General features: G+C 38.0%; 1 protein-coding gene across 2 annotated transcripts in view; it reads left to right on the top strand.

Moving 5' to 3' along the window:
- The window catches only part of LOC149198767 (F-box protein PP2-A15-like), a 184,613-nt gene extending 171,828 nt beyond the window's left edge, over positions 1-12,785 (top strand). Inside the window, exons 3-4 of one of the 2 annotated variants that reach the window (XM_089402156.1) lie at positions 11,530-11,840; positions 12,123-12,785. In XM_089402156.1, coding sequence (XP_089258282.1) covers positions 11,530-11,840; positions 12,123-12,187 — 376 coding nt within the window. In that variant the 3' untranslated portion in view covers positions 12,188-12,785. Of the gene's footprint in view, positions 1-11,529 lie in introns of both variants that reach the window. The other variant, XM_089402155.1, reaches the window with a different exon arrangement.
- The last annotated feature ends 2,153 nt before the right edge of the window (positions 12,786-14,938 follow it).

Raw genomic sequence — 14,938 nt, 5'->3', positions numbered from 1 at the left:
AAAAAATTTGCCCAATTTTTCGAAAAAATCACGATTTTTTGGGAAAAAATCGTGGGAAAAAAAAAAAAAATATATATATATATATATATATATATATATATTACTATTATTATTATTATTTTCGAGGAGGTGACCCAAGCTACCCTTGTCACAAGTAGAGAACGTGGTCTACCTCCTGTAGCTCCTAGTTCTTCAGCTTCTAGAGCACAATAGACTCCATAGTCTACTGCGGCTTGCCAACTCCACCAACATCTACATCTAGAGGGGCAAAGGAAATCAGTAGTATTAGACTTTAGTTATTTGGTTCATTTCATTGTATATGACATTATGACTCATGATATGAGATACATTATTATATTTTTTGTTGATATTTTGAGTTTGAGTTGGGACTCAGGAGTTAGGACTTACTATTCAGGACATGATGTTGGCATTTTGGCACAGGTGTGGCGCTACGATACAGGTGTTGTCCTTGATGGCAACTCTCTTTGATGACAGATCTCAGTCCAGACTACAAGTATGAAGAGAAATTTCATATACGCAGGTTCATTAAGCCCAAGTTGCGTATACACGCAGGTACGCTATATACTAAGTCGCGGATACGCAGGTTCGCTATATACGAAGTCGCGTATGCACGCAGATTCATGAACAGAAAAGGGCGTACATGTCGAGAAGCTTCCCTTTGGTCCGTGGTAGTTAGTCCTCGGTACTTGAGCCTATGTCTTTGGACCAAAGTATCTCGACAGACGTGTTGATCCCTAGTTTTGAAGTTGATGGTATTGGATTTCTATGGTTTTGGCCCTTGGTATTGAGCAAGGCCTAAGGCTATATAAGGAGAAGAAGATCATTAGGCAAACAATTGAAAAAGTCTTGAATATCTGAAAAAGAAAGAGATCTGGTATGCAGGTTCTGGGTTGCTTGATCTAAGCTAAGGAGAGATCACACCGGTTGATGGAAGACTAGATCTAAGGACAGATCAGGATCTAATGGTTTGAAATGCACTATTATGATATGGTTGATTATGCGTATTTCTAGATCTGCATACTGACGCAATGTTATGTTCTGGGTCTAACTGATGTCTGGTACAGCTGCAAGTTAAGAGAATTTATTTTTAGATCTGTACGCAGGTTGTCTTTGGTAAAAGCGCGTGTATACGCGGGTTTCTCTCATTGAAGTAGCGTATATCTTTTGAAGTTTGATTTTTGGGGTTGCAGTTGGGTCTGACTGCTATTGCAGAGTTCTGTAGTCTGCTCTGTGTTCTGGTGACTGGTGTTGACAGGGTTTCAGTGGTTCAGTGATTCGAAGATTGATGATGCTAGTATTGGTTGTTTTGTGCTTCAATGATCTGTTATGAAAGTTGAATGAATTGTGGTCTTCAGATTGTCAAGTTGTGCTTCAGGAATATCCAGTCTGAAAATGTATGAAAAGTGGTTCCTGAAGGAAAGAAGATTGTAGGCCAGCACCTACGTACTAGTATCTTAGCTAGTACAAGAGCAAAGGGGGTTGGAGCTCCCTTCCAAGGAAGTTTGGAGAACGAGAGAAGGTTGAAGCCTTCAGCAGGTTGTAGCCTGCGTACTGGTATAAGGCTGCACCAGTACAAAAGATTGTAAACTGAAGTTTCATATTAAAGAAAGATAGAGACGACTTACAGCAGGTGGTTTTCACCCACATTGGGTTTCCACCCACATTGGGTTTCCACCTTATATCATGGTGTTCATGTGTGTGTTTTCTGTGTGATGATCTGTTCTGTTATACTGCATCTGTTTTACTATCATGGTTAATAATGTCCTGATGCATTTACTGAAAATAAGCTACTGAATCATAAGTTTTCTTGTTATACGCTGGTTTCTTTAGACACAGTAGCGTGTACACGCTGTTTCACTTAACTGAAATAGCGTATATGTTTCTGAGCATAAAATGAAAAAGTTTTTCTGATAATACTGATTCACCCCCCCTCTCAGTGTTATTTTCAACACATGATTCACTGTTATGTGTGATTTTAGCACTAGAAATGATATTAAACATCTTATATACTAGTTCTTTTATCATATTTATGTGTCAATGTATTTATTTTATGTTGTAGATGGTTTAGATATTAAAAAAAATTGAAAAAAATGAATATTTTTGTACGAAACGATTTTTTCCTGATTATTACGATTTTTTCCAATTTTTTCCTCGTGCCGATATTATCCCAATAACGATTAGTGAAACATTGATATATATATATATATATATATATATATATATATATAATGATGATGATGGTGGTTAACGTCCACTGAGACCAAATTGGTCTATCGGACCTATAATTTTCTTAGTTTTTAATTATCTGGCTCCTCGTCTTTCTTGGCGAGATTGGTGTTGTAGCTTTCTTTTTTTTCTCTACGGTCTTCCAACTTCCTTTATCTTGCATCTCCTTCATCTCTTCTGGTTCTTGAGACATTGGTGTCTTAGCTTCGCGATCTATTGTGTTCGTCCTTTTGAAGATTGTTGGAGAAGAAGTTTGGTCTAGGAGATCTGCTTTGCTGTTAAATGGAGATTTATTTTGTGCGGTATTCAAATCCTCATAACTGTTGATTTGTTGGACGGGGCTTTCTCCCTGCGTGTCTTGAGAGTTGTTTCTTTCGTGCCCGATTTCTTGTGATTCAGAGTTTTCTCTAGAGTATTCTTCTTTGATGACAGTGTAGTGCTCTTTTTGTGCTCCTTCCCACCATGTAGATCTGTGGTGGTTTTTTCTAGCAGAATTTTTCTGGGAGGCTTTTGGGCAATTTTTCGCTAGATGGCCTGTTTCAAAGCAAGATCGACATCTAAAGAGGACACTTTCATAATCGAGTTTCTGGTTCCACACATAGTCTTTACTTGTTAGGTTTATTTCAGCTGGGAATCCAGCGCTGAAGTCCATTTCCACACAGATGCGTGCATAGGTGGTTCTGGCGTATTCCTCTGTTTCTGGACACCTGCAGTAAAATTTCCCAATTGCATTTCCAATGGATTTTAGCGAGGAGAGATTCCAGAGGTGCAAGGGTAGGCTTGGCAATCTCACCCAAACTGGTGCTGAAGTTATGACTGTTGTAGAGGGATCAAATGATGGGTTCCATGGCTTCATGAATAGGCCTGATTTTTCCCAAAACCAAGGGCCGGAATCTAGAATACATTGTCTGCTTTCAGGATTTTCAAAATCTACTATAAAGAAACCCTTAGCACAGGGGTAGATGTTAATTTCATCAGAAATAATAGGCTTCCATACCTCCGAGATCCAATTGTGGAGCGCAGTCAGCCGCGGCCAAAAACCATTGAACCGACAGATTAGGGCACTTTCGGAAAACTTCAAAGCCTCATCGAGTGAGGCCTGTACCACCTGAACAGTGGGAGCGGGGGCTTCACTGACGATATGGGCAGGAGCTTGCCCTCCAGAAGCTGATGAGCCAGCAGCTATTTTCGCGAAGCTGGAAGCCATATTTTACTTGCCCGTAGAACCGAGCCTCAGAGAAATAAGGCAGAAGATAAAATTAGATCTAGATCTAGCCGCAAAAAATTAGATCTGAAACCTAGCGGCCTAGATCTAGATCTAGCCACAAAAGATTAGATCTAGAACCCAAAATGTGCAAACAAAAATTTTCAGATGCCGGTGACTAACCAGATCCTGATCACTATCTTCGTTTTCGTCAGAGATCTCCTCAAGCGACCTGCCTTTTGTCTCTGACACTAGAAAAAGCTCAAGGCGCAGTTAATCCCGAGGCACTAGAAAAAGCTCAAGGCGCAGTTAATCGTGAGTAGAAGCAGCGCTTTGTTCCTCACTCCAAGCTGCAGATCTCGAGGAGCCGCAGAACTAAGAAGAGTTGCAGAACCTGACGAACAGACAAATAATCTAGCCGCGAGGAGCTGCGAGTAGCAACAGAGCATGTTCCTCACTCCAAGCCGCAGATAATGGCGAGGAGCCGCAGAACTAATCCGAAGAGCTCGAGAACTAATTCGAGGACACTAATCCGAAGAGCCGCAGAAAATGCGAGGAGCCGCAGAAGTAATTAGTTTACTCACTATATATATAATGAATTATAGGATAAAATAGTAAGAATTCAACATCATTAAACATCAAAAATGTTATCACAGACATGGAAAGTGCAAGAATAAATTACAAGTTTGAGTTGTGACATGAAGTTATGAGTTTTGATCTATGAACTTGGTCAATGGCTATGAGGTTCGGTGAGGTTCGCCAAAATTCGATCCTCAAGGTTAAAGATGAACCTTGTGACATAAGATATAGCAAGATGGAGAGAAACTCTTTTTAACCCCTTCCCTTTTTTTATTTTTTTTTTTAATTTAAGTTATGAAATAAGATTGGCGGACTTTATTTATTATATCTTGGAGTTTATATGGCCGCATGTGAGCCCCACGCTCTGAGAAACTTCACCTTGACGTTTGATCCTTTAACATTCCCATCATGTATATAGCCCAATGATCTTAGCCTGCTATGCAATTATTCGTGTTCCCAACAACCGAATATGGGGTAGATCTCGATGATCTTGGTTGGATTGATGATACAGGTATCTGGCTCCTTCGACCCTGGCCCTTCGTTCTCTAGACTTTGACTTGAGACAGACAGGATGGCAAGGTCGACTCAGTGCTTCCCACTATGATAGGACCGGTCTCACTCATAATGAATTCGCTCTAGAAATAAGTCTCCATTGATGGATCGATCTGCTGGTGAATAGGTGAAGATCTCGGTAGGATCCGTTAGCGCAATTTGCTCACTATAAAAGCCACACTTTTTGGCTCCTTCTAAGCGCATGAATGTAAAATAGATACCATAAGAAATTGCCCCACCATAAAACTATATCCAAGCGCTCGGTCTCATCCGCGTTGAAGATGCTCCTCGATTATAACTCATCTACGAATCACGATCAGTGAATCTGTCGAGGTAGCGACCGTGCACAATCCTAATCAGTTCCAACATGGGTTACAAGGAAAGAACGGGGGTAGCTTTCCCCAACATGCCAAACAACTGCAGGTGCCGAAATCCAATGAAAAGGCTCCCAAACTTTATCCTACAGAAGATGTACCCAAGCCCCTAATTAACAAGAGGAAGCCTAAGCCTACCAAGCTCAGGTCCAACATTACTCCGGGAACTGTACTGATCCTTCTGGCTGGATGCTTTAAGGGCAAACGTGGTGTTTTCCTAAAGCAGTTGGAGTCTGGACTGCGTGACTGAGCCGACATTCTCTACAAATTGAGTGTTGACTCAACGTGTCCCTCCATAGTCAACCATGTTGTTCTAATTTCATATATCCTGCACTGGAAGCAGGGATCATAATAGTTGGGGGACCATTACAAATAATCAGGGCCATGATATTCTCGCATGGAGGTTGGGAGGTCGAAGTAACGTCCCTTGATAATGCCTTTGGGCTATTCACGTATCGTGCAGATGGTAATCACAACGGAGAACACCAAGTCGGGGGTGGCTATACACATGTCTACCGATATTGCAAGGTTGTGCGGCCAGCCAGGTCATGCAGTGGACCAATGAAATGGCAAACACAGTATCCTTGTCTTCTCGAAAAATAGCAACACATTGGTTTTCTTCATAAGTGTATGCCTTCTTTTATTCTGACAATGGATAAGTTGACTTAGTTCTTGTTCAGATTTGAGATGTCACCAGTTCCTACGCGAAATATTGATTGTGAAACCCCTTCACTGTATGATCAATGCATTGACGAGTATGGCTTTATGGTCTTGAAGTTCCTTAGATTGGTTCTTCTGCAGTACAAATGTCTCTCTCACTTGGCACACCTGCAATAGTAAACTTCGTAAACCAATGATAATACACCACTCTTTTACGCCTCCATTTCCACCAGACTAGACCTCATACAATGCGCATGTGCCTTTTCCTTATCACCTTTTTTTTTTTACTACCATACCTTGCTTCCCATTGAGAACGCAACTTATGGTCATGCCCCTTTAAGCTAGACCAATACTTTGATTGAATTTCAAACCCTTCCAGAAGTGTCTGCAATCCTCCTTTCGAAGGCTCGATATAAATGGGTAGGGATTTAGGATTATCACCAAGAAGTACCTTTTTATAACTATTGTAGCAGAGTATATAACTGTTGTAGCTGAGTAGATCTGTAGGATACCAAACGGAAGGGAGAAGATATTTTGATTCGATGCCTATGGCAACCGAGACTAACCCTTAGTGGTATATAAATGGTATTGGATCTCCTCAGTATCTCTGCTGAAGATTTAGATCTCGGCCTTCTGAACTTGAATATGAATGGGGAAATCTGCGGATATGGTACAACAACTCAAATTTAATAAAGCCCTGCAAAATAATAAACTCTCGAACTTGTTGCAAGACACTTCCAAAAATAATGAAGTGAAAGGTAATAGACCAACTAGGGTGGTATAGAGTACCACTGAAGATGGAAAAATGCCGGCTAGGGTGAGGATAAATCCCACCGAAGTTCCCTGCATGAAACCCTTAGGCTGGTAGGATGCACAACTTTGATACCATTGTAAGATCCCTAACAGCAAAATTTTTAATAAATTTGGCACACCTTGAGTGTTCTAATTAAAAATGCTTGCAATCAAAAACATCGAACACAAAGGGATTTGAAATGCAGACTCTTATTTATATTAATAACTGAAAACAAAGTTACATGCTCATACAAGTCATACTGAAGCCCCTACCAATGGCATGTACGACTGCTCATCAATGAATAATCTAAGACACTGAAGCCCACTTGTGAATCCTAGATGGATCCACTACACAAATGTCATAGCGGGGTTTGAACTGGTTTGAACTGGCTATGCCAAGTTCTCAACAAACACACAATAAGATAGACAAACTCAGGATGATCCCACTGTCAGGGTCTTATCCCCTTTTACAAGCTTGATGGACTCTCTAGAAACCTTATTTTATTGTTTTCCCTCAAAAAGCGAAAGAAAATACCATGGGTCGATACCATGGGAAATACCATGAGTGGATTTCGTCCACTTGACCATATCAAGAAAAGGGAATATTACAATCTAGGTCATCAATGGCACTGCTATCCAAAGCATCATATAGGCCCAACTAGGTAAAATGGGCTATTACAAAGCGTGATTTTTGAACTATAATAGAACGTAGAATTTGAGCTAAAACTTTTTAACATTAAGCCTAAAGTCGAAAGTGTAAATTTTTCCAAGGAAAAACAATTTAGGGGTATATTTTTTATTTTGTGTAATTATGCTTCAAAATTTAATATTCCTTGAACATAAATACTATTTTGTTTTATTTTGACAAGTAAGGTCATATGAGTAATTAGTTGCTTGGATGTTGAAAGGATCAGAAGCAGAAAATTCTTGGGTAGGAAGTTGGAAAGTCAGGAGTCATTCTACTTTTTGTATAAATAAAGCAGTGTTCCACGAGGATGCATCCCCCAAGGTTGGGTGCTCGCACCCTTCGCACCCCACGCACTCGGGATGGGGGGACGTCTTGGGAAACGTTTCCCCATGTCCCCCTTTTGGGGAGACGTGGGGAGATGCAAGGGGGGATGTTTCCCCAGTGTGGGGGACGTGACTCCCCAAAAGGAGAGATGCCTAGGCTTCTCCCCTCAAAATGGGCTATGCGTCCCCCTTGAAATTTGCTTGTAAACAATGATTTATGACAAGGGAAACCTAGTATTTGATCATATTGCCCTACTAATGCTATGCAATTCATGGTAATGTTAAATTCTTAAAGTAAAAGTGACATTCATCTTTATCTTTCATTTTCATCTTTTTACTTAAATTTTTAACATTATCATCAAATGACTCAAGATGTTTGGGAGTGGTTCTGACCTCATTGGATTTCATATGGAGAAAGTAGAATTTTAGTCTCACTCAAAATCTAGCGGACTTAACAGTTTTTCAGGAATTCAGGATTCGATGGATTGCAATGTTTCCATTTTGTCATGTACAAGGGTATGGAATTAGTATTTAATCAAGAGCACCAAGCCCTCTGTGTACTTTAGAGTGAATTTTAGACTTATCACTCCACTATTTTTGAGTTTAGTTATATCTATTCTAGTCTTTAGATTTTAGTATCTATTATAGTCTATTTTGCTTAGTACTAATTAGATTCTAGAATGATGAATTTTAATGTTAAATCAATTTAGAATTTAGAATGATGAATGATGAATTTTAATGTTAAATCAATTTAGAATCTAGAATGATGAATGATGAATTTAATTTTTAAATCAATGTAGATTTTAGAATGGTGAATAATGAATGATGAATATGTATCGGAGTATTTCATTATTGAATCTCGTGGTCTATGGATGAATCATGTATGTATTAGCAAGGATAATGAGTATGGATCAATGTATTTCATTACTTAATTCAATTATGTATGTATCATTGTATTTATGCTCTCATTATTGAATATGAATTTGAAATATATATATATATATATTAAAAAAATTATATACCCCTACATCTCCTGTCCCCTAAATTTCCCTAAAATTTAAAGGTACTCCCACAGGTTCCCCTTGTGCGTCTCCATGCACCCGCATCTCACCATCCCGGTGTCTTGGTGGAACATTGAAATAAAGGCTAACAGTATAGGATAAAGGTGGACTCGTATGCTGGCAGCCAACCATCTTGTAACAAAGTTCTAATGTGCTGTTGGCAAAGTGTTAAATAAAGTTGTAGCATCTACGTGAATGTAGCCAATCTTACATTTTATGTTTGTCTTCTACCATATCTTTTGGGAGATTGTATAATGAACAGTTTCGTTGTTTGTAGTCTTATTTATCTATTAATTGGTAATCTGATTATGAAATTGCGATTGAATTGGACCATTTACAGCCAACTTGCCGTTCCGGTAATTCATAGATTCTGCGGTGATTTAATTGTTTTTCTGCATACATGCTTCTTTCTTGTTGCAGCATCATATTTCATTTCCAGTTTCAATTTGATGCGCTCATTAGTTTAGGATTTACTTCATGCATTGCCATTATTTGTGCATTTTATTAAAAGCATAAAAGGCGTAAACTTTAAAATGAATCTGGCAACCAGTGCCGCAAACTGGAGGATCTACCAATGAAGGGTGGGAACCATGCTCCGAAGGTTTTATCCCAGCGGACCTGTGTGCCTTGATGAGGGTCAAAAGCCTGCATCAACACTGGCAGCATATTTTCTGTCTCGCTGGGCTGTATGGTACTCTTGAATATTTAAGGCGATTTTCTTTGTGTACACATTGAACTGTCTTTGCAATATTTAGGTACTTTAAATAATCTCTAGAGGAAATTTCCATGGGACGTTAACCGAGGAAGGGGCATGTGAGTTTGTAGTTTGTACTACTACACTCGTAAAATGACTAAACGTGACACTCTGGGCACCGTTATTTATTATATCACTAGGTTATATGCTAGTCCACAGGATTCTGTTTTCTTGTTAAATGCAGTCTTTAAGTTAACAGTATTATCTTAACATGCTGGACAAAGCATTTATCTAACTTCATTTAGAATATCTGTTATTTGAATTATTTAGCCTCAGATATGTGTTGTATTTTCAATTGTGTGAATTTCAGAAAGGAGAATGGTAATGTGGAGAGAGTAATAGCAAGTCCAACACTTCAGGAGAGAGGGAGGAACGTTACACTATTTGGAGAATAGAATTAGTAATTACAAGTAAAATCTGCCATCTAGAACTTGTCCAACAGGCCATTGGTATGTTCCCCATGTTGGTGCGGGCCTGTGGTGATGCAGCACAAGTGGACAAGGACAGGTGCAGGTAAAGGTATTTTCTGATTTTGACAGTGGACCAACCCTGTGTTAATGCGTATGGTGTTTTCCTAAACTTACATTCCATAAAAATTTGCCATACAGATCTTAGGTTTTGGCTGCTCGCAACTAATAGTTTGAAATCAGACAAATAGAGGTCGGCTAGATAGAAAAGGGCATCCAAGAGTGCATAAACGCTGCAAATGGTCGTCATCACTCAATCTTGATATAGTTGCAACTAAATATCTTTTGAGGCTTCTTGGGAAAACACATACATGAACTATTTTTCGTTCCTTTTGAGAAGATGGAACAGATGAAAAGAGCTTTGTCTTCATGGAATTGAAGGTAACATGACAAGTTGCAATTTTTTGCCAAGTAAAGTGAGGACTCACGCCATAAAATTTTGTCTTTGTTGGACACATTTTTGGATGTTTTGAAGTTGTTTAAATATTTCAAAGTTCATTAAATATTTCCATTTGTCTAGTGGAGCAGGAAACTGTGCCATGGGTGTGGATTTAAGTTATTCAGAATGTAGGTTATGATTTCCTTTGGAATTGTTGCGTTTGCCTTTGATTTGGTTGATTTATTATGTCATGTGTCAACCTTTAGATTTTCCTCAGGGTCGTCTTGTATTTTTTTCACTCGAGGTAAACACTCCAATTGTTTTATAGAAAGATTGGTCATATTCGGCTTTATATGTGTCTAGCGAAAGTAGAATTGCAAATGATATGGGCATTAGCTCATATCTCACTTATCATAGAAAATTTGATGTTGGTCTATTACATCATAATTTGTCAAATTCATGTATGAATTCTAAACTCTGTGCCTGGATTTGGAGTCATATCCAGGAGTGAGCATTAATGGGTTTGACTTTTCTTTTTTTGTTGTTGTTAGAAATCTCACATTTATCTGACTGCACATCAATAGAAAATGGTGTTCTAAACTTCAAACTGAGACTAAATTTGTGGAAAATTGGTATTTGATATAATGGGATCATATATGCACTGTACTGATAATAGATGCTAATACATGAACTTGCTTGTTTTTTTATTCTTAATTAGAAGGCCGTTTATTATAATCAGCTTTATATTGTGTGTAGCAGAAGTAGAATTGCATATGACACCGGCACTAGGTCATACTTATCTCTCGTTGAAAATTTGATGCCAAGTATATCATCATAAATTCACAAATTCATTTATGAATTCTGAACCCTATGCCTATATCACTGAACATGGCATCTCAGGCATATCACTGAATATGGCATCATATACCAGACTGAGCATCCATGGGTTTCACTTATCTTTTTTTTTCTGAGAAATTGTCACTTTTATCTGAGTGCAGATTAATACAGGAATATTGTCTTCTCTTCTTTTTTCTTAAAAATGCCATATTTATCTGACTGCAAATCAATACAGGAATAGTGTTGCAAACTTCAAGCTAAGAAAAAATTTGTGCAAAATTCGTATTGGATATAATGGGATCATGACTGAACTGTACAGACAATATGCTAATACATGAACTTGTTTGTTTTTCACTATTTTAATTAGACAGCTGTCAGATAATGCAGTTGGAAAACTGTTTCCGTCTGAGGGCTCTTTTATAATTTTGAATTTTCCCATGCCTGTTCTGTCTACAGTTTTCTACTGACATTCTGCATTCGTACTCCGGATTTGTTTCCATGATGTATGTGAGAGTGCGCTTTGAGCTATACGGGGTTAAGGTAATATAGTCGATGTAGGGATTTGGAAAGCCGCTCATCCTTACCTTCAGAGTGCATTCTTCTTATCTGCAGGTTCCATGAAGTGGCATTTCTTCAGCAACTTTGGTGGTTTGAAGTAGATGGCACTGTGAAATTCCAGCTGCCTGCAGGAGAATATAGTCTTTGTTTCAGGGTACGGCTTGGAAGGGTCTCTAGAAAATTGGGTCGCCGGATTTATATTTTTGAACAAATTCATGGATGGGACGTGAGACCTGTTCGGTTCTCTCTTTCTACATCTGATGGTCAGCAAGTTGTGCAAGAGTGCTATTTGGAAAAGACTGGTGAGATTGAAAGTAATGTTCCTGTGAGTTATGCTCGTGGAAACTGGACTGACATATATGCTGGTGAGTTTCGAGTCAAGAATGAGAACAAATTGACAGAAGTTAAATTCTCCATGACGCAAATTGATTGCACACATTCCAAAGGCGGGCTTTGCTTAGATTCTGTTTCAATTATTCCTAGCAAGCTTCGGAAGGAAGCAATGAAGGCTTTCTAAGTATTATATTTATAGTATATACCACCCCAGATGCTCGGGAGGTTTAAAAATATAGTAAGATTAGCAGGGCATTTTCCATTTTAAATTCAGGAAATCCCATGTGAATCATCGTTGCTGTTTATATTTGCAGAGAGGAAAGCTAAATGCAGATCATATCTGGATCTCAAGATCGAAAATAAGGACGAGATATTATGAGGATTTCTAGTTGACGTTTTTGATGATTAAATAGCATAAACATTTACTCAATGCCTGCTGTTAGGTTCCTTTGTAAAGTTGTCTGTATTTCCATGTAAAAAGGAAGCCTTGTAGGTGTGTAGTAAATTTTAAACTGTCGTATCTCTGAACTAATTGTAGATATGTTCTCTCTTGGGGGTATTAAATATTACTAATCAACTCTTGTTGGAGTCGATCACATTCTATTATGGACTCTTACTGAGATGTATTCACAGTCAACTGAAACTTCTCAGTTTTGGTCATTTCTTGTGACCCCCTTCAGGCAGGAAGACATCACATATGATAAGATTTTGACACTCCATTCAACAGTTTTAACTTTTAATTTGCTTGGAAGATGCTGCCAATATGATCTGTTAAGTGAATTAGACAGTCTTACATGGCTGGTTGTAAATTTGCTTGCAACTTGGAGCAACTAACTAAAATTTTGATAGTATCTCAATTTTGGAAGGTACAAAAGCTTGTGTCAGATGTATTTACCAGATCTGTTGGAATATGTATAAGGAAACTTTTTTGTAACTATCATGCTATGAGTAAGATGATTAAATGCATTTTCCAAATACGTTAGATATGCCATAAATGTTGGGCAAGTGTTATGTAATTAGAAATTAAACTCCCCATGTAGATTCAATGTGCTGATGAAAGTGATCATTGTTGGCTTGCAGTGGTGAATTTTGTCATCTTAGTGATATTATAAGAGCAAATTATCCGACTCCCACGTACAAGTTCTTTAACGTATTATGTTGCATTCTCATGTTCAGAAGGTTAATCCTTTTGATGGCTTGTTAATTTTCTAGAAGCATTTGCATTTTCCTATTCTATTCCAATGCCCCTAGATGACTCTGATCATGTCCATACTAAAAAAAATATGGAACTCTTCTGGTAAAACAGCGTTCTACGCAGGGACTAGTACATAGCATGAAGATTTGGTTTAAAGGGGATTTAGAGTCAAGTATGGGGTGGCACTAATTTACATTGGACTTTTAAATTTGGATGTAGTTACTAATATGTAAGTTTTAATGCAACTTCGTTACAAATGTTATAGTACCTCTTTCTCAATGGATTAAATAAAATACTATATTACAGTTGTCAAGAGTTGCACTGTGATGAATGCTACTATCAGATAATTCTGAACTTAGAAAGAAGAAGAATATAAAAGTGATTCGCACAAAAGAGTGCATACATTTAGTAAATTGCAAAATGCACAATTCAGAGTTCAAAAGATTAGAGGCAAGTCACTTGACTAGGGTTGGGGTCACAAAAGAAACCAGAGGATGAAATGGAACCAGATTTCCAACCTAAAAACTTGCAAATATAGGAGCAAAAAACACTAAACAAATGCACTAAATCTATTCAAAAGATATGCTAGAGAGAAAAACACAACCATAGAACAAGAGAATGTCAAAGATATAATGTCCATGGGCTTAATCACTTGCATAACATAATATGACATCCATAAGCTAAAGAATGATCACAAAATCACATTGTAGCATAAATGATTCTTCACCATGTATTTATAGACAATTCAAGTTGTGCATCCTCATAAGAGGGGTTATGGGCTCACATAAGCAAAGGGACATAGCCTAAGAGAGTTGGAACCTACATATCAGAGATTACTGCATCAACCTTAATATTGCCTAGTATTATAATAATTGATAGCCTTAATCATAGTTAATGCCTAACAAAACGCATTAATGGCACAATATGATATAGTCATGATCATATGTGAAGATTACACCATTCTCAACACCACCCTTTAAGGTGAGCACATGGCCATATCAAGATGGTGAATACAAATGTGAGTGGGTGTATAGATACCCAAGTTAATACAGGGTTTGACAACTTTGAAATTTGATGGATGCCCAACTCTAATACAATGGTGAGTAGATTTATTGGAATTGTCTCAAATAGGTCTACAATAGTGAGTGGATCTCTTGGAATTGTCTCAAATATGGGTTGCCCTATTTACAACACCAATCCTAAACTTGAATATGGGTCTTTGGAGAGAAGACATCACATCACAATTACCCCCCTTAACATTGGGCAATATAGTGAAGATATAAAAGAGGGTGAACAGACATTGCATCAAAGAGGGTGAGAAAGTACCTAGCTCCCCTCAAGAGTACAAGTGGTCATAGGCCCAAAAAACTCCAACAATTGAGAAGCAAGCTTTGCATCACAATATAACAAAGCATCCACTGTAGACCTACCAACTCCTAGAACATAAACAATGTCTCAAATGTGTTGGGGCCAATAATGAAATCACAACACCCCAAATAGGTAGGAAGGATCAATAGCAAAATGCACCCCCGTGTTTGCACCATAAGGAGAATCTATGAAGTCCAACAATAGTGTAGGAATCTTTGTAGAAAGCACATCAATAAGAGAATGTATATTAAACTACAATAGGTAAAGCTCTATGATAGTATGTAGGTAATCATCCATAAAAGAATCCCCTTTTTTATTGCAACAGATCATGAATTGAAGCTCCATCAAATATAGCATTTGTGCTAAAAGGATGATACGTACAAAATACCATTATATAGGTCCATGTACTTTATCAACAAAAACTTGAAATGTGATGATAATGAAATCATATCTTGATAAAGGGTTTGGGGCAATAAGTCAAATCATATTTAGAGTGCCACCAGATAACAATTGTTACTCTTAGAAGCTCTTCAATCCCCTGTAGACACAATTCTCCATATGACAACC

The sequence above is a fragment of the Pinus tabuliformis genome, chromosome 2_1, assembly GCF_031772625.1.
Source record: "Pinus tabuliformis cultivar Carrire ecotype Pingquan chromosome 2_1, CPIR1, whole genome shotgun sequence".
NCBI classification, from domain to species: domain Eukaryota; kingdom Viridiplantae; phylum Streptophyta; class Pinopsida; order Pinales; family Pinaceae; genus Pinus; species Pinus tabuliformis.
This window is presented reverse-complemented; position numbering and strand designations above follow the sequence as displayed.